A 20,098-nucleotide genomic window follows, 5' to 3' on the forward strand; every position below is an offset into this window, starting at 1 on the left:
CGCCACTACAGCGGGGGTCTGCGACTAGATTAGCGGTATTTCAGCAGTGGCGTGAATCATAAGTAAGTCAGGAAAGTTCTACCCCCCCCCCTCCCTGTGCTTAGCCTGGGGTAAGGTGACAACATTTGCAAGTTACTTACGTGAAATGTAACTGAATGGCTTGACAGTTAGGTCTAGCGCATTCAGATTTTTCAATGCCTCTTTTTCTTATAGCATGTACCGGTGTTCAAAAGCCTTAATTTAGCTGGGTGGGATTACTGAAGTTACTAGTACCACTTGATCGGTTTCAGAGAAGACCCAATAGCACAATGAAAATACGCGAGTTAAAAACCCATGTTTGTGTATGACACGTGGTAATTTTTACATAAATGGCAAGAAAAACAATATGGCCGTCATGACCATGTGTGTGTCCCTCCTGGTGATTTTATTCAATTTACGCCACTGCATCCACTTACACTTACACACTTACACACAAAATCCACTTACACACACATTACAAAATGCATGTGAGTCCCCTAGGGATGTCATCCATGCAGCCACAAAGTTGTTGATTTCATAACACGCCTATACCGTGTGAATTCATGCGAGAATGGATTTTGTATTCATTAACTGAATGGGAGAACAGCATCAGCCTTTTGTCTGTTCCCCTGTTGTTAATATTCAGTCCTGCCAATTTGCCCAAATATGCACGTTTCATATTCGTTAGTTAATCTTACAAGCGAGTCCACCATTCATACTCGTAGCAGATACGTTGCTACACAACAGCAACCACAAACAAAAGAACAAGGGCAAATCATCGGTACATGCTTTTATGTACCTCGGCATTCTGTTTTTAGGTGATATTTTAGTAACCTTTGACGCTATATGGCTGATCAGATGAGGTTTGTGCCTGAAACATCTTTAGATGTCATTAGTCGCTGTTGTTAATTGGCAGAGACATGTAATTTTTCTCGGCCAAACAGTGCGGTTGGTGCACACGCAGATGTAATATAATTATGAGCTGCAACACTGATATTATAGGCCTGTCTCACTCACTTCGGTATGTTGTAATTTATTTGAACATATAGTGGCAAAACTATTCAGCAATTTTTAGAACAAAATGAATTATTACGCCCTTTTCAGCATGGATTTCGCGGTGGCCTTTCAACAGTCACACAACTGGTTGAAACTATACATGACTTGTGTATAGCTGTAGATGCTTGTATGCAAATTGATGTTATATGTATCAATTTTTCAAAGACGTTCGACAGAGTTTCACACCGTAAGCTGCTATTCAAGCTTCGCAATGTCGGTATTAGTGAAAATGTTCTCAGTTGGATCAGAGCGTATCTAAGCAATCGACAACAAGCAGTTAGAGTGGGAGATGCTATGTCAGAGAATCGGGAGGTGTATTCGGGAGTCCCTAAAGGATCTGTAATTGGGCCCCTACTCATCATCATCATCATATCATATCATCATCACATCATCATACTCATCATATCATCAGTTGTCCAACCACCAGTAAAAATTAAGCTATTTGCAGATGACTGCCTAATCTATTGTCCGGTATCATGCAGAGAAGATCAAGTGAATATCAATCAGTGCTTACAAACCCTAAACTTATGGTGTTCGAAATGGGGTATGGAAATTAACATTAAAAAATCCACTTACATACACATTACAAAAAAGAAGGAAGTGCTTTCGTTTGCATATAACATTGGGGATAATATGCTGGTGAAAGTGTGTAATTTTAAATACTTGGGTGTAACTATAACAGATAAGTTGAGCTGGCGTCCTCATGTCGATGACATCTGTCAATCAGCATGTCAAAAATTGTGCTTCCTACGAAGGAAGTTAGGCTGAGCCACAAAAGATGTCAAGCTGCTTGCCTACAAAACGTATGTGCGTCCGAGATTAGAATACGCTAGCGCTGTGTGGAGCCCACCCCAAAAGGTCTTAAAAAATAAATTAGAACGCATTCAGAGAATGTCAGCTCGCTTTATCTGCTCCAAATATCGAAGAAGCGATTCTGTTACTGAAATGCTAAAAGAATGTAAATTAGAATCGCCAGAATTAGGAAGGCGGAAACAAAGGTTGAAACTTGTTTTTCAGATCCTGCATGCCGGGTTGAAAATAAACAGGGATGATTATTTAAAGCATTCTTACAAAAGGTTTCCAAGAACAACATGCACAACATTTATACAACCAGTACATGCTCGTACAGATATCTTCCGATTTTCCTTCTTTCCTGATGCTTTTATCATGTGGAATGAATTACCGAATGATATGGAGCAAAGAAGAACTTTGAGTGATTTTGAAGTTGCTCTTGATAAGCATTTTGTTGAAAATGTATAGTTATCAGGGTTCATGTATGTGTTTCCTGAAATGTTTCATTGGTCATAGAGATCATGTTGTAAATATATTGAGTGAAAAAGCATGTAACTGTGTTGCTTATATGATTATGCTATATGTTACAGAGTTCATCTTACGATTTTTCAAATATTTAATTTTGTGCAACTCAATTCTTCACCCTTTCTGTAATGACCCTCAAGTCAGTGTTAACAGTATGATAAAAAAATAAATAAATAAATAAACAAATAAATAAATAATGCAACAGTTCAATCTTAAAACGCTTGCTTTATAACCGCTATGCCGTTTCAGGTAAAAAAAATCAAATTTAGGCAAATATTACAATTTCCTTGCTTGCTTGACACATATATTTTGTTAGAGAAGCCATACAAACTACCACCATAATTATATGTCCGAAGGAACACAGGCAATGAATGAGTAAAAGCAAGTTGCTCATAGTCTCGCAGCCTTAGAGTACGCACAGTAGACGCAAACAATCCGCCCAGTTACACAACTGCTTGAACTGACAGAAATGGACTACTATGTACGCTCCAAATTTGTGCAGTGAAAGACTTGCCTATTGAAGCCCTGGAAGCGAACATAAACATGGTGGTTCTGCTGTTGCAGCTGTGGCTGGATGCCGCCAAGTGATCGTCGCACGCGTACGTGGCCTCGGTGCACCGTTCGTGGCTCGTACGACAGGGGCTCGAAGTGGCGCACGAAACGGTTGAGACGGCGGGCTGCATGCATGCGTGATTCGGTGAGCAAAAGAACCAAGTCAGGTTCTGCGGTACGCCATGACAAAGCAACATGTGAGCTATGAAGGCAGTGCACCACTAATGTACGTCATTAAGATAAACATTCAAGCTACACATGGAGGCGCGAGCATCAGTAGCAATTCGCAACTTTCACGACCTATCGGTGGCGCGACTATACATTCAACATGGTGGTCATTGAGATGATCGCCCTGAAAGAGACGGTAGCGAAGAGTAGACTTTTGGCGAAGACTGCAATTCTTTGCGCTTCAGTGGACCTTGGATGTATGTTTTTGAGAAAGTAGGAGAGCGCTAACATACTATATTAAGTAAATAAATGCCTGGTAGCATATTGAAAAGATAAATATGCGCGAAATCGTAAATAACGCCCACACATAGACACTGTTCACAATGCTGGCTATACGTAATCACGCGCAATGCTGCACAAATTGCTGCAGATGTGAAGGTGATGGAAGCACTTCGCATACGCCTCAGATGTGTAATGATGCGATAAACGTTTTCAAACCGGTCCTTTCAATTTGTTCTAGAAGCGGAACGCATCGAGCAAGCGGACTAAGCGCGATAACTGCAGACCTGGAAGTTGCTGCTCTCATACCAAAAAATTGTTGGTGCATAGATTCACGGGCCTTGGTTATTTATCTGCTAAACTAATCCTATTAACACCTGATGGCTTTTTGGGGCACTAATTTGAACAGGACATTTAATTTTCCTCCCGGTGTATATAGGCTGTGAGCATCGAGGCTCGCAGTGAAATCAGTTGGCTTTTAAATGCGAAGCATTTCTTGGCAAACTTCGGTGACTCAGAGCGTATGTGTCCGTCCGTCCACCCACCCATCTATCCACCCACCCACCCACCTATCCATTCATCCACCCATCCATCCACCCATCCATCCACCCATCCACCCATCCATCCATTCACCCACCCACCCAGGCCGTTTCGCTGGCTTTGCATATACCGAATTAGGTATCACGAAACGTGAATGGATGACGAAAGTATGTGACTGATGCAAACATGATAATCATGAGATGCGTGTCATGTAACAACATGACTACATGTCATGCTCATGGCGCGCTCGCGGCTGTTTCGCTAGCTTCTCATGAACCAATTTCGGTAATATGAGACGTGAATGGATGACGAAGGTATGGTACTGGTGCAAACACGATAATCATGATATGCGGGTCCTGTCACAACGAGACTACGCCCCGCACTCATGATGCGCCCGCGGCTATTTCGCTACCTTCACATATGCCAAAATTTGGTATTACGTCACGAGAATGGATGGCGAAGGTATGTGACTGGTGAAAACATAATAATCATGAGATGAGTGTTTTGTAAGAACATTAATACACGCCACACTCAAGGCACCAATACACTTCGGCGCGAGCCCGTGCTCGTGCGCTCCGGAGTTCGTTTTATGGCGTCACGCCGGCGATGCCACACCAGGCGCCAATATCCGCCTTGTAGAAAACAGTGGATCTGCCCACGGTCCTTCATTGTGGATTTGCATGCCATACACTCACAGGCACACGCTGCGCTGCGTTGTTTTGACGCATGTACGTTTGAGCACACACAGCGTCTCTCCGTCCTGAAGAGAGGCAGACGTGGTGCTCTCTAAGTAACGTCGTTGGCGCGAAATGCAGCATGTCGCATTTCGCGCCGCTTGACACTGGGCCGCGCTGACGGACGCTCGCTGCGCCGGTTGCGCCTGGCGTCATACTATAAAGTGCCGCGTTTTGCTAGCGTGGCGTCGCAGCGCCACACCTTCGCGTGCGTGAACGTTGCGTCGGAGTGTATCGGGTCCTTCATGATGCGCTTGCCGTTGTTGCGCTAGCTCTATATGTACCAAATTTGGTATCACGGGAAATGAATGGACGATGAAGGTAAATGATACGTCCAAACCGGATATTCATAATAGGCGTTTCATGTAAAACATGATTACATGCTATGGTCACAGCACGGTCGTGGCCGTTTCGTTAGCTCCATATATACAGTGTTGGTACCAGGTGACGTTAATAGATGGCGAAGGTAAATGAAACGTCCAAACATGATAATCATGACATAGAAGTAATTTACGGCATATTTTACCTGCACCTCCTAACGTTGTACTGATTTCAAAGTGACTCATCACCCTCCCTCATTTGTGCTTCGCATATCATCGATTCCCACTGTACGTGGGATCTGTCATTTTTTTCTTTTTCTTTCTATTTTCTCTTTAACTTGGGAAACTCGAAGGGCTACAGTAACATTGAGACCTTTCACGACGTTGAAAAAAGAGCCCGAAATCGTGAAAACAAGCTGAAGCCTCTGCCGTTTGAAACGGGTTCAAAAGTGTAATAATTTCCACAGAGATTTCGGCCGCCACCACTCAGCGGTGCCACGATACCTGGAAGTTGCGAATACTACGGACAACTAGACGCCTATAGGCTGGAATACGAGGCTTACAGCAACCAAACTACACGGCTCACTGAAACTTGGCATACCACATTTTTAAACACACGACAATGAGAGACCTATACACAAAAGTGAACAGCGTATAGGCAGAAAAAACGCGCCCAGGAACCTTGGCCAATCGAATGAAGTGATAAGACCTTCAGCAAAACCATTGCGGAAATTAATAAACATAGACATCACTATGTCATACACGTACCTTCGGTAGCAGTCTGCGAGAAGCTGCCGAACATTAGTAGAAGCATTGAAAGACGCCAGCACGTCATCTTGCAGAATGTAGGACTGGCAGAAAGCACGGAACACGGGAGCTTCTGGCAATGACCTTGCGCGTGACACGCGTTCGCACGAGTCACGCTCTTCCCTTTGTACGCCAGTAAAGTATGGTCCATACCCACTGAGGGTTAGGGGAAAGGAAATGGCTCAGATTTCAGTGAATTTATGAAATATTGTTCGCAATGGTCTGTTTGCTCTCGTGTGCACTCGGCTAGTGTGACGAAATATGCGGAAAAAGAAGAGAACATCTTTTTTCTTTGTTCACATACTACTACTGCTACTACTACTACTACTACTACTACTACTACTACTACTACTACTACTACTACTCCCACTACTACTAACTTTCACTGTATGTGAAACATGTGAGGCGAAAGGTTCTCTGAGAACACAGGGAAATGAACAGAGATGCTATGCTAGCCTATTAAATGTAAATGTTGTTTCAAGAAAGCTGTACGGAAATACTGTAAATAAATTAAAATGATATATTTATATGCAGCTTTCATAACTACTTTTCATAACTACTAAGCGGACATCTTAGGCTGAGTAGGACCACAAGTTAAGACAGGAAATGAGTAAAGTTAATCCCCACAATAAGGTAGGTCAACGTAATAACTGTGAATACATCATTATCCAGTAAATTCGAGGGTGATCATTCGCCCGGAATATGCCTTACTGCTGGAAAAGTCAACACCAGCGCTCTTCGAATGGGATCGGCAGTGCTACAGTTCACTTGCCGAGCTGAGGAGGGGAGAGAGAGGCGGAGAGACCCTACTTGACAAATGGAGGGGTGCATCACGTATGTAAACACATAGACACTTTCAGGTTTTACGTTCGGCACAAGCTCGCGTCCTGTTTCTGCAAAAGCGAAGTGAGGAGGAAGAGAAGGAAAATCAGAAGGGGAGAGGATAATCATAGCATGTGTTGTGCTGTATAGTACAGTAAAGAGACGAAAAAAAAGCGAAAGGGAAGATGAGAAAATGGAGAAAGGGAAGGCCATTACCTACGCTGCTTCCCCAGTCTTCACCGCACTGGTGGGAAGATTGATTTATATTCTAAGTAAGACCGGTATATAGTACCAGGTTATAGGCTACACTGTGAGGCAATTATCTTATATTGTGCGCAGTCGAGTTTTTCCAGCTCTCTTAGGTTTTTTCCTAATTGCGTTGCCTGCAAGCGTTCTCGTACGCTATCATGAGGGTTTACGTCGCAATACAGGCTTGTATTTTAGAATATTTTGGTATGTTTTATTATTCATAATCAATTCTTTTGCCTTCGTCCTTTTGCCTGATTTTGTTGCGTATTTGCTTTCATCTACGAGCGTGTAGTAAGCGTAGAGTTTTTCCTACCTACCCAAATTTCGTGGGTTGGACATTCAATATCGCGTTGCGCACCCGTCCCGATTTTCTGGGGATCGTCAATGTGGACGTTTTGCTCAGGAGAAAAACAAGTACTTCATCGTGGTGAAAATATGAGTCCAATCTCTTGAGTGGGCATCGCCTGTATTGAACTCACTCCAAGCCCTATAAACCGGGTGAGCAGTGGCATCATTTTGGGCCGACGTTATCACAGTGTTTCGCAGGCCTCGAGAGGGCGCCATGGACGCCGTTTGATTCAGATGCATCTACGTACTTTACGTGACCATTACGTGCTCTGTTGGTACTCTCGACCATGGACTTTCCTTAAGAAATATCTCGCGTCCTCTTTTCAACATAGTATGAGCACGCGCGTATAAGTGAGAAGGCTGGGGTAGATGACTGTTCCAGCGAGTGAGTGAGTGAGTGGGTCAGTGAGTTAGTCAGTGCAATTGTAATTTTTTTTCTGACAGAAGTGCGTCAAACACTAATTCACGCTTATTTACTTTGTATGCATCTGAATGGTAGCCGCTTAGCCGCCTGTGCTGTTACCAGTAGAATTTGATTGTACAAAACGTGGCACTATGGTAAGTATGCCTAGCAAAAATATGTCGCCATCTACCCTGGGAGCGGAAACCTGAGTTCTTCGGCAGACGCCAACAAATTCTGACTAGTTTTAACTAGTGCGTAGAAAGCGCAACTCAAGCGTATAACACAACAGTTAAACAGCTGTAATGTCGCAATGTTGTGAAAACTTTATACTATTTTTTCTTTCGCTTGCGCTTTTTTGACAATAATTAAAAATGCTCAAAGATACCACGCTACTTGTTTTTGACCAGGTGCATAGACATATGAGATATCGAAAGCTTTTAATTCAGATGATACAGTCTTATACGTTATCTTAGTCACTAACGCGGCACAACTATTACGGGCTCCCTTCTCCACGTTCCAAGCTATAGCGCATGCAGCCAGAAAAAGTCTACTCTTCGATATATGTTCCCGTTTTACGAAGGGTACCGTCGGTGTGCCGGACATTTAAATAGAACCACAAGCGGGAATTTCTCGGTGACCGTATGCTCTTAATTTGGAAAACGTTGGTATTTCGGAGATGGTAGCTGCGATGCGAGCGATGCCGGATTGAATCGAGCTAGGAGACAGTTGTCGTGAACTTCATTTCCGACCAGGCACAGAGGAAGGGTTATACTTTTGTGCATTTGCAAGAGCCTGTACGAAAATGAAAGAACACACCGAAGCATACGTAGTCACCTTCAGGGTAGTAAATGCCTAGAGCGATATATAAATTAGACGCCGAGATTAAGCAAAAATGATCGATCGCGTTGGTTATGAATAGATAACATTTACCAAAAGCAAAGACTCGAAATTTCAGGAATGGCACTCTGTTAATTAAAGAGTTGGGAAATATTAAGATCTAGGGTATTGCGTCTATAAACCATGATAAAATTGGGAAAACGAATCAACGAACTAGAAAAAAACAAACAAACTTGCAATAGTGTGAGCAGATAAAGTGAGGAGCACAACAAAAGCAAGAAGATCAGCTAAACTATGTCCGGACTGCTACCCTACATGTAAGGAGGGTACGAAGCAGTAGGAGGGAAACAGGATAGTGAAATACAAGTCTAAAAAAAAAAAACCCTCAGAATCCACATGGCTGGACGCTGAACCATACATTCACTTATAGCTGCAGAAATAGCATCTCATCGTCACTGCTGGGTCACTTTCTCCGCACAATATACTTTCAAAACACAGCGTTTCTGCAAAGAATCACTTAAATTAGTTGCCTTTAAATTCCAATAAAGGGCATCGTAGATTATGTCGTGTTATGTTATGTTATGGTATGGAATGGTATGGCATGGTATGGTATGACACGGTAAAATTTTATTGGGTCCTGAAGCCAAGGGCTCATGCGGCCGCTCCCACTTTGGGACAGGTACATGTTAAGCCTTGCTGCCACATCATGGGCCCTCTGGACAGCTCTGAATTCATCTCGAAGTGAATCGTTGTGTAGCGTCTCTAAGTACCACGTTCGTTCTTTGGTACAGTCCGTGTGTTACACAGCGTGGCTCCATGGCATACTTTCTAAAAAAGATTAAGTGATCACATTTGTAACATTGGATGTTTATGCCATAGTTTATATTGATAATTTTGAATGTAGCCATGTTGAGCACGTGACTATTAGATATAGCCGCAGTGTAAAAGGCTGCCCTCGAGTGCGCTTAGAGCGTGGCAGCGGAAACTGCCTAACAGTTACACGCAGTGCGGATGGGTTTTATTTCTTGAGCGCCCTCTCATAGCACAGTGTAGAAGACACATTGCAGATATTGGCTTCAACTGGATCTTGAAAGATGGGTTTAAATGCGAACTGTATGTTGTGTTTATTTGACATTCTTTATGTGCAGAAAACTTTCTTGAGTCTACATTGTTATAGTGATGTGCTGTAACCCTTCTTAATTGGAGCGACCTTGTTCATATGATTTAACACGTATCACATCCTCGTATGTATGACCTTACTTGTTTTCTAATAATTGACAATCTCAATTTATTGACTCATGTCTTCTTGCAGGTGTTACAGGTCGCCACCTTGCGTTGTTGAGTATATACTTACACCTATGTATCACGCTATTGCAAAGCATGGTTTATAGCCAGGCCTGCTTCATTCATCATGATATCTGAGGTTGTTTTATCGTGATCGCTTCGCAATTTATTTTTTATTACGAAAACCGTGATGGATGTTTTGGAGAATTTTAATTCAAGCAAATAATACACGCAGCAAACACACCTAGCGCGACCTGAAGGAGAAACTAGGCTGTGTTATAATGTCCCAGCTGTCGATGCAACTGAAAATTGGCTCGACTAACGCAGTGCTCTGCAGACATTTATTAGTACTTTGTAACACGCTATGCACGAAGCAGGCATGTACAAATAGTGATGCGAGCTGTGCATCAACTTAGTTTACTTTTTTTGTGCCACGCGACGGAGTGGTTCAGACGTTGCACTGCGCGAATCATACGAAGCGTGAGAATAGTTCTAAGATTTCCAGTTATGTGTTTTGTCTCCTGAGCTATAAAGCAATGGTTCTATGGCTCTTCGCCTTGATGGTTCAGTCGTTACGGTGCTCGGCTGCTGAACCGAAAGTAGCAGATTGCATTCCGGCTACGGCGGTAGCATTTTCATGAAGACAAACTGTTAGAGACCCACGCATGTACTAGGCGATACCACTACACGATAGAGGGCATCGGGCTGTCTAAACTTCTACAGGTGTCCAACACGGCGTGCCCGAAAATCGCATCTTGGTTTTGGCACGTAAAATCATCGATATGACTGTGGCTCTACGGCCGCAAACGTCTGAATAAGGCGTGTTTTGTACTTGCAAAAAGTGCAGAACCATGTTATTTGTTGAATAGTATATTGAGGCAGAGGACGGCTCTGTTGGGCAACCTGTGTGTGTTGTTTTGCTGTACCGTTCATGGAGATAAGCAGCTGGACCTTCTTTCCCACGATAACGAGATTACGATAAGGGACTGCGTGTGCCGTATATAATCCACTTGTTCAGAAGTTTATCTAGTGTACCATTTTATTTTCTGTGGTTGCCTCGTGTATAGGGTTAACGATATGTATTCCTTCGACGTATAGACAACTGTCCGTTATTGAAATAGATTATAAATATGAAACAATGCTATACTTGGGTTTCTGTAAGCGCGCTTGCGGCGCTTGCATTCGCGCCGAGATAACATTACGATAAAAGACGACGCGTGCTATGCTAGCCTAACACGCTCAGAGAAACGTCTTGCTCGTACTTTTGCGGTTGTTTACTCTTCTATACGTTTATCTATGCATTGTTTAACTGTGTTTATTTGTACTGTACTCATAGCTTAAAGCGGAAAACTTAGGTATAAATAGTACACGTATTTTTGTTTCCAGTATGATCACTTCTTGTCGTGTAAGCATAAATTTGACTCGAGAACTTACATTTACATTACACGGACAGATTTGTAGCGACATTTCGCAGTTCAATGATCTCAGGAAATCAATAGGGGTAACCGCGAGATGAAAAAAAATGACGCGGTTCAACTCACGAAAACTGTACGGTTATGGAAATTTATGGTTGGAAGACAGTACAGCACTCATACTTGTTTTACTGTTCTTGTAATGACTGTATATGCTTTCTTAGTTTGTGTGTGAGCCTTCCTGGATCACGTGCACGCAGTTTGAGGACAGCTAACTAAATGCTGTCCTCGTCGATTAAGCCTCGTCGATTACGTGGTTTTGAGACCTCAATGCCTAACCGTTCTCGAGCCACTGACATGCCTTCCTTCGTAGTTCACCTGTGATGTAATGCCCTGCGTGTTATAATTAATGGGCTGATCCTGAAAATAGTGCATCGCGGAGAACTCTTACAGCTTTATAGTTTACAGTAATAAATTGCGTACTTATACCATACGGTCTGTAGAGAATCGGCTTAAGTTCTTCCAGCTGAACTTAGCGCTTGTTAATAATCTCGTGGTGTTGCGAAAACGAAGGCTGCTGCCAGCTAACTTAATGTCCATGGAAATTCATGAGCGTGTAATTTCGAGTAACATTGCGTAAATCACCGCCACTGTCGACTTGTATTGGCTGAATTACGGCTTACGGCGGTTAGGGTTCACGAGCAGTGCTCGCTAATGGTGGCTAAATAGTGGCTAAATAGTGCTAGTGCTAGCTCAGTGATGGTTATCATTGATTATTATTGGGTGAATGGTAACGCTGGCTCTACTATCGACTAAATATCAGCTAATGTCGTCTAGAGCTGGGTAAATATATGTTTAAAAGATGGGTATAGCTAACTGATCAGTGCTAGTATCAGCTAGTATTGGCCGAGGTTGTTGGTTAACGGACATAATTCAAATGTCTGTGAACTGTCACACAACGCAGCAGAAAGTTCTTGTTATTTCACTATTTTGCTTAAAGAGTTTCCCCCTTAGCGGTAAAACTTCTTCATTTTGTAATAGAGAAACGAATTAGCATTGAAAAACTGGCTTTCCGGTGCCTTAACCACAAACATTAAGAATACGATTTTCGTCTCCACCGTTATGGTCGGTGACCAGCGGAGATTCTAAATTCTAAATTAATGAAAAAAAAGACACAGCATGTACTTGAGGTGAATGATGACGTGAGGGGTGAAGCGGACGTACGGATGCACGCATGGATAGATGGACGTAGGCACGGACGAATGGACGGACGCATGGACAGACGGGTGGACGAACGTCCATACGGAAGCGCAGACGGACTGATGGATGCTTAGCCCCACCCATCATCATTTACTCCGTGTATACGCTGTGACCATGTTTTTATTGACATGCAATGCAATGCAATTGGCTACTACGACGACGCGGGACATACGATCTACGGCGTAAAGGGCTGTGCCCCTAAAAGACTCGCCGAAGCACCTTGACAGTAGATGAACATGCACATGCCGGCTTCAGCGAGTGATGATGATGATGATGATGATGATGATGAACCTTCAGCTTTGCTGGGACTCGCCCACAAAGGGGGATCGGCCAAGAACCGGGCGGCAGGATCATCAAGTGTGCTAATTAAGGCATTCAGGTAGTCTCGTAGCCGTAAATAATAACAATAGGCTAACAGGGTAATCTCTTTGTTGCCCTTATGTACTCGCACACAGCAGAGAAAACCTCCCTGTGGCTATAACCTAATGTAATCCCTCCGAAGGATAACATTAGTTCCACGTTTATTTTGAAACCTAGCTTCTCAATTGGTTCGACCAGGTATCTTTTCCATTGATAAGCATAACGTTGACAGGATAAAAAGAAATGATCTATTGATTCTGATTCCTTGCAAAAGAGACACAACAGAGATGCTGTTAGTCCAGCTTTATGTAGGTAGTAATTCAGATGCGGAATTCTGCATCGTAATCTGGTGATTGTAATTTCTAACTGCCGAGATACACACCACTGTTTGTTCCAGCAATATCTTAGATGTACGAAGTCTCTGACTTTATCCAATGATAATTTTCTATTTCTTTGTGCAAACAAGCCTTTCTATATCTTCTTATGTAATCAGCGAGTGCGTTCTGCAAGAAACAATTTCTAGTGATTTTCCTTTTTTCGGAAAATGAGATGCATCACCATACAGCGTATAAGCCCGCTCGTTTTATCCAAGTATTTTTTTTCGCTATCTTTTCTTGCCTTTTTCACGAAGGTTGCTGGTCAACGTCAGCCGAGCGCCGCGAATACTGCCCGCACGTATTGCTCTATGTCACAAAAAAGTAAATAAAGAAATTCTAGACCAAAAGCGCTCCTGAGCGTGGCCACGGGCTGAATGAAAAAACAACCTTGTTTTTTAGCCAGCGGCTGCGGCACTGCTACACTGCCTGGTGCGGCGCACCGATCGATCGGTGTTCTGGGCGAGATAAGTGAGGCGAGCCTTGCGATTTGACCACCTACGCGGAGCACGTTGAAACATACATCTGCTAGCTGTGGGCGCTGACTTGTCCACACTGTTGCTGATAGCACTGGTGGCGCTGAAGCAAACGGGAGACTCACCGAGTACATGGAGACGTCACAGCGCGGTCGTTGGCATCTTTGTGACATCGTTTTGGTTTCATTTCCGCTGAAGGGGCTTAACCATCTTATGATTTAAAGAGAATAGTCTTTCTTGGGGTACTTCGACGCAAAAATTTGGTCTGTCTCTGTGTGTGTGTGTGTGTGTGTGTGTGTGTGCGTGTGTGTGCGTGTGTGCGTGTGTGCGTGCGTGTGTGTGTGTGTGTGTGTGTGTGTGTGTGTGTGTGTGTGTGTACATTAGTCTGTTTGTCTGCCGTAACAATACCGGCTGTGAACGATATCCCAAACGGCCAACCCCATCCGCAGCACGCACCAATATTGCTCAAAGTTTAAGCTTTGATACTTGTGTGCAACTGTGAGTTGAAAATCAATTATTGCGCATATCTGAGGCACCATAACAGCACTTCAGTTTTCTGTATGTGTGTGTTTGCACTAGGGAAGGCATACACCAGAAGAATGGGTAGTTGGGCAAGTTGAAACTGATTCATTAGTGTACTGCGCAAAAAACGAGACGGAAACACGAAGTAGAGAAAAAGGACAGACAAGCGCAGACTATCAACTAAATGCTTATTGCAAGACCAATACAACATATAAAGGAAAGAATAAAAAGCAAGGGAGAGCAAAGAGGGTGGAGAAAAAATTGTGAGGAGCCAAATCAAGAATAACTTGGCAACATCAGGAAAGCACGCACGTCATGCAAAACCTAGATAGGTCAACTATTTTCGTGTATGGTCACAGAGGGAACTCTGTGTTTCCTCCGTGAACGCAAGGTATACGTAAGTACTTCGGTAGAGTTTGTCACACTGGCTGACAACGCAACGCTGCGCTCAAAAAGGCAAGTGTTTCCAACGCTTTGCTAAGAGGACACTGTTGGGAAACATTCCCGTTGCTTTGCGTTCTACACCTTATCGCCTCCGAAACAGGCGCGCACGCCTCCCTTCGTTTTCGAAGAAAACTGCCAGATAGCGCTGGTGTCTAACGTGCATCAATGCGCTCGTTCGCTTTCGCTGCACGGATTGAAGCTCTCTAACTCAGCGCCTCCAGAATACAACTCACCAATTTTCTCGCGAAGAACATCAAGTAAACGTTTTGTTCACTTTCTCCAAACGCAAAACTGTCGTATTTCGACGACATTTGCAGTAGAACATGCAGATGCGGGGCCAACAGACAGAATGAAAGGAGAACAAAGAGCCCCGAACCATGCTGAAGGAAGATAGCGAGCTGAAGTCAAGAGAACCATGCGACACCGGGGAGCTGGCAAATGCCGGAGCAAATCCGAAAAAAGATTCACCGCAGATGGGTCAAAAGCCGAAGCCCGACCCAGCCAACCAAGCATCGAAGCTGAAGTCTGGAAAAGAGGACACTGACATCGTGCATATAGTGGCTTTCCTCAAGTCAAGCCAGTCAAGATGGCCGGAAAGTCCAACATTTCCTTGAATGTTTCAGGATATGAACCGGCGAAGTTCTGCGTGCCATGAAGAAGTTGACCTTCCAGTATGTAGGTGTAGCTGCTTTCTTGTGTTGTTTCTGCTTCTTTTTTATCTTGTTTCCTTCGTGGGTCATTTATCAAGTATTTAATATAGGAGGATGACTGAACGACAGTATGTGAAGTCGGGCAAGAAAATTCTCGGGACAGTCTTAACGAGGACGTTAGGCGTTGCAGGATGGCCAAATGTTGGAAATGCGCGTGACCTTCCGTGGACAGTGAAGAAAGACGCCGACGTTGAGGAGAGACATTCGTGCAATGTGGGCTGTGTTGAGTTAAGTAGCCTGGGTGGCGTTCGTAGCCTGTGTGGCTTGTGTTTTCTTGAGAGTTAAGCAAATCCTTCCTTTTCCACAACACCTCGGGTGCTTGAAAGACGCCGTAAGACAACACATGGATCCAATGAGGGATCCCTGTTGCGGAAAAGTAGATGCTGCTGGCCAATTATCAAGTCAAGGTGCACCTTCGGAATAGAACAACTCCTTGAATGGGTCACGCAACGCGCAGCTGACTACAGCCCGTTAGCTAAAGATACGATGGGACTACTCCCTCCCACCTGGCTTCTGTAAGGGCTGGTTTGATTGGTATGTAGGGTTTAACGTCCCAAAGCCACCATATGATTATGAGAGACGCCGTAGTGGAGGGCTCCGGAAATTTAGACCACCTGGGGTTCTTTAACGTGCACCTTAATCTGAGCACAAGGGCCTACAACATTTCTGGCTCCATCGGAAATGCTGCTGCCACCGCCGGGATTCGAACCCGCGACCTTAGCCACTAGACCACCGCAGTGGGGCAGTAGGGGCTGATTGTATGATAGCACGGCAAATGCCGCCACCAGCTCGTCCAAGGTAGCTTCTCACTGAATGATGAACGCCGGGAATTTCAATGCCATGTCGCCTTTTTCAACAAAAGGCGTCATCGTCGTCGGAAGTGCTGGGCGGTTCGACAGAGAGTGTTGATCATGGCTATTGTGTTCTCCGAGCATCATCAAAGACTATAGGCTCGTTTCTCAATGGAATCTTGGCAAGAGGCTGAGCACGGCCGGAAGGTGGATGGGGGTTGTGAGATGCAGAGACATGTTCGGAATAGTTCCAAGTTGCGTAATTACACACTCGGAAGCTTGGGGATCGCTGAATAGTGGTTTCGTGTGGCCGTAGATTATAGTAAACGGGTATGAACCAGACAAACTACTCACTACTCACGACTCTTGCAATGAAAGTGAAAAAAAAGCAACAGTTCGCCAAAAAAGTGGTAGCAAAGCGAACGCGGTAAGACGACCCCGATGCGATGGAAGGCCTCGCGTCTGACTGTCTATGGTTAAACTGGAACCACAAGAGCGTAAGAGGGATTGCCGGCGAAAGGTACAACGCAGACACAAAATGACATGAACCAGATTTCGACTAAACGTTTAAAACGCACTCGACGAAAATGCTCTATCGATTATACTCTACACAGTCGCATGGCTTGCTGTTTGGGGAAAATGAGAGCCTGGGGATGACGCTTACAGGCTTTTATTCAAAATAAGCCTTGTGGGCTATACTACAATCCGTAGATATAGAGGATCTACGCCCGCAAATATTTGCCACTTGCATGTCGGCGAAGTGCGGCGGCGCTTACTTCCACTGCAGAGACCACGCGGGCGTGCCGTATCGGTCAGGTTGCCGGTGCGTGACGCCTTCACGTAAGTGTTCTCCGCGGCGTGCAACACCTCCAACTGGGTCACGCAGCACGCAGATTTGCGGACATCGCGGGTCACGCAGCCCGCAGACACGGACGCCAGGACGCCGCGTTTTCACCAGGCCGCTGTAACAGCGGACACAGTGGTAAGATGGCGAGCGCTGCGAGCGGCTCTTCCGAGGTCACCTCGTGCTCGGTGTTGATGCGGCACGCGGAGAACTCCGAAGCCATCTCGCGGTTGTCAAGAAGAAAATCAGTTACTTTTCAGAAGGCAGCATGGATCGAATGTAAGTACTGGCCCAGGCAGCAGTGGTGGTCCATTGAAGGCTCGAGGACTGCTGTCCAAGGAAGCCACGGAAGAAGGCTTCGATCGTGGACATCGTAAAAATCGCGTAAAAATTTTCCCAGCGAAGTTCCAAGTTGGGAGGCAGTCAGCTCCTGTGGTTAGTGATCGCCAAATACCAGTTGCTGAATGCGGTACCACCGCCGGTCTTGTCGAAGGGGCGTTTTCTACCGACGGTGTCGGGATCCTCGATTTGGAACGATGGCTCGCTCACGATGGCTCCTGGTAGTCCTAGTGAGCGTGGGTTATCGGCCCTCGTGAGTAATCGAAGAAAAAAGAAGATGCGAAAGCGTCGCGCCGCTCGATGGTGAATGACTAACGACAACGATGACGGCGCTAATGATGATGGCGATGATGATTCGATAAGAAACGGAACCAACCCAATTCCGAAAGAAAGGCCTCTACAGCTGACTGCTGCCACTGAAGAAAGGTCGATAACTAGTATGATAATTGAAATACTCTTTGTTCTTGGGGTATAACGTCCTAAGATGACGAAATGATTATAAGAGGCGCCGTATATATAAGAGCTGCGGAAATGACGAGCATCTGGATTTTTAACCTGCGCTTATATCGAACTACATGGTCCTCAAGCATTCCTCTTCTATCTAACATGCAGCCACGGCAGCCACAATTTCAAAAAAAAAAATCAAAGAAAGGGATCATGATAAACTGAAAAATTTGTGAACTACAATATCGTTACTATACTGTTACACTTAATAAATGAATAAATACCGAAAGAGACGTGTAAATGTATAAACATAGAAATAACTAAATAATAAATGTTTATTTCTGGAGGCAGTGTATTAGGCATTAAAAAGAGCATTGCAGGTGCCAAATATAGGCTGGTAGAGCACTGATGCCTCCAACATCGTAAATAATTGTAAAATAATTTTTTACAAAGATGCCAAACATTTTGGGCAGCAACCCAGAAAAGTGATTGTATATTACGACCTTGGGTGTCCACCGGTGAACACAGCCATGCAGTTATAATTTGTCTGATACTTCTCACAGAGCCCGGTCTCCGTTTATTGTACGACTTTTTGTGTGAAGTGTGCACTGTCAAATGAACAGCCTCCGGGGGGTTTCGTAGTACGGCTGCAAAAAGAACGAACAGGAGCTTATTGGCATATTGCCAGACATTTAAAACCATAGGGAAAGGACGCCTCCTATGAGCCTGGTGAAATTGCTTAGAGCCAATTTTTGACATGGCAAGGAACACTTTCGAAAAATTGCGACAGCCCTGTTCATCGGCCTTTTACCTTTGTGAGGGAGCATGAACCCCGATGAAATACACATCAGCATCAGGTTAGGATAATTATAAAATAATGTTGACTACGATTCTGATGTTTATATCACTGTCACCCACCAACTACATTCTTCTCAATCTTCCAAAGTGCAATCGAATATTTAGAAGCAGAAAGAAAAAAAATAAAAATAGAGTAGAGATGAAACGTAACTTGTATACCGAACATCCTATATTATCACGTAGTGTATGAAGAGCTTTGAAAGACACCCTAAATTGTAATGAAAAATTTAACAGAACACACGTAGTTTGAAAATCGACGTTACGAGAAGCATGCGGGAGCAAGTGGACCGTGTTGTCATTTTTTGTTTAGTGAAACGTTATGAAGTCCCACTAAATATATGTGTAAATGCTGCATGCACAAACATCCTTTAAGTAGCCGCACTAGTTTATATAAGCAGTTGTTCGAACTGGCGCAACAATGCCAATAGCAACATAAGTATTGCAACACCAGTAGCGATAAGCTGACGTGAAGCACTGGTGCTCGCGATGATGGTAGGCCTGGATACTGCTAATGTGTCTGCTGCGACCCAAACGCCTGTTCTAGGTGCATCTTCACCGCGGAACGACTTCTTGAACGAATCGCGCTGTACACAAACAAGTACAGCTTGCTAGCCAAAGGTACGCCAAGGGTCCGTCATTTCACCTGGCAGCAGTAGGCGCTGGTACAGTGATGGGGTAAATATAATTGTGCGCGTTCTAATGGGGGGACCTTTAAAACACCCACTCATTGTTCCATTCACATCTTTTGACACCTGGCATCGGTGCCGACGCTGAGGCCGACACCGATCCCAAACTTTCTGCGAGACGAGCTCTTCCCGTAAAAGTTTCAGGGAGTATAACACCCCCTCAACTTTCCCCTTGCTGCCGTTTCGAAATTGTGCCACCATGAGGCAGCGGAAAGATTGTGAGATAATTGTCCCATTTTCCATGGTGTTAGTCTTCCATCAATATCGTTCAGCGCCACTACACCAGGATGTCTATATCACGCACTAAATATTTGTAGGGAGGATAGAATATGATCAAGAAAAGAAAAGAAAGAACAAAATATAACGAAATATTTGATTACGTTTCACGGCGTCGAAAAAAAAAATACACTCGCTGTAAAGTAAGCTTCTTGGGCTAAAATACAAACTGTAAGCGCAGAGTACTACTGGACCACGTCAGAATGTAGCCATAAGCCCAGAGGTAAGAAGTCTTGGAGGCTGTTCGAAAGAGTATTTGCAATCGTATAAAAAGTTCATTGACCTTTTATATATAACCAGAACAGGACATACGTACAAACACTTGAAAATTTCATCACAGGTGGCATCTTCAGTTTGGTAATATCATGAGCTCTTCCTTAATAAAAAAATTAGTGCTACAACTGTGCGCATACAATAAATGAAGATGACACACGTACCTCACGTAATAAATAGTTGTCATTAGTGCTGCATGAAAATGAAAGTAGCATTATTGTATGTTTTTTAATAGCGAGGCTGCTTCCGCTAGACGTAATTGATTTTTACGCATTAGGCTGAAAGAACGTGGACC

At 44.1% G+C, this 20,098-nt stretch overlaps 2 protein-coding genes across 5 annotated transcripts in view; one reads left to right on the forward strand and one right to left on the reverse strand.

Annotated features, from left to right (window-relative positions):
* The window catches only part of LOC142786773 (disintegrin and metalloproteinase domain-containing protein 10-like), a 32,565-nt gene extending 15,415 nt beyond the window's left edge, over nucleotides 1-17,150 (reverse strand). Inside the window, exons 1-2 of the mRNA XM_075884415.1 lie at nucleotides 17,039-17,150; nucleotides 2,906-3,068 (exon numbers count right to left, since the gene is read on the reverse strand). Of these exons, the coding sequence (XP_075740530.1) occupies nucleotides 2,906-3,068; nucleotides 17,039-17,150 (275 nt within the window). The remainder of the gene's footprint in view (nucleotides 1-2,905; nucleotides 3,069-17,038) is intronic.
* Nucleotides 1-20,098, forward strand: part of LOC142786809 (disintegrin and metalloproteinase domain-containing protein 10 homolog) — a 209,325-nt gene that overhangs the window by 49,748 nt on the left and 139,479 nt on the right. For 2 of the 4 annotated variants that reach the window (XM_075884461.1, XM_075884463.1), the window contains one exon: nucleotides 2,956-3,960. The exons of the other annotated variants lie outside the window; for them this stretch is intronic. The gene's annotated coding sequence lies outside the window, so the exon portion shown is untranslated. Of the gene's footprint in view, nucleotides 1-2,955; nucleotides 3,961-20,098 lie in introns of those variants that run through there. 4 annotated transcript variants of the gene reach the window in all.

Source organism: Rhipicephalus microplus, unplaced genomic scaffold, assembly GCF_043290135.1.
Source record: "Rhipicephalus microplus isolate Deutch F79 unplaced genomic scaffold, USDA_Rmic scaffold_32, whole genome shotgun sequence".
NCBI classification, from domain to species: domain Eukaryota; kingdom Metazoa; phylum Arthropoda; class Arachnida; order Ixodida; family Ixodidae; genus Rhipicephalus; species Rhipicephalus microplus.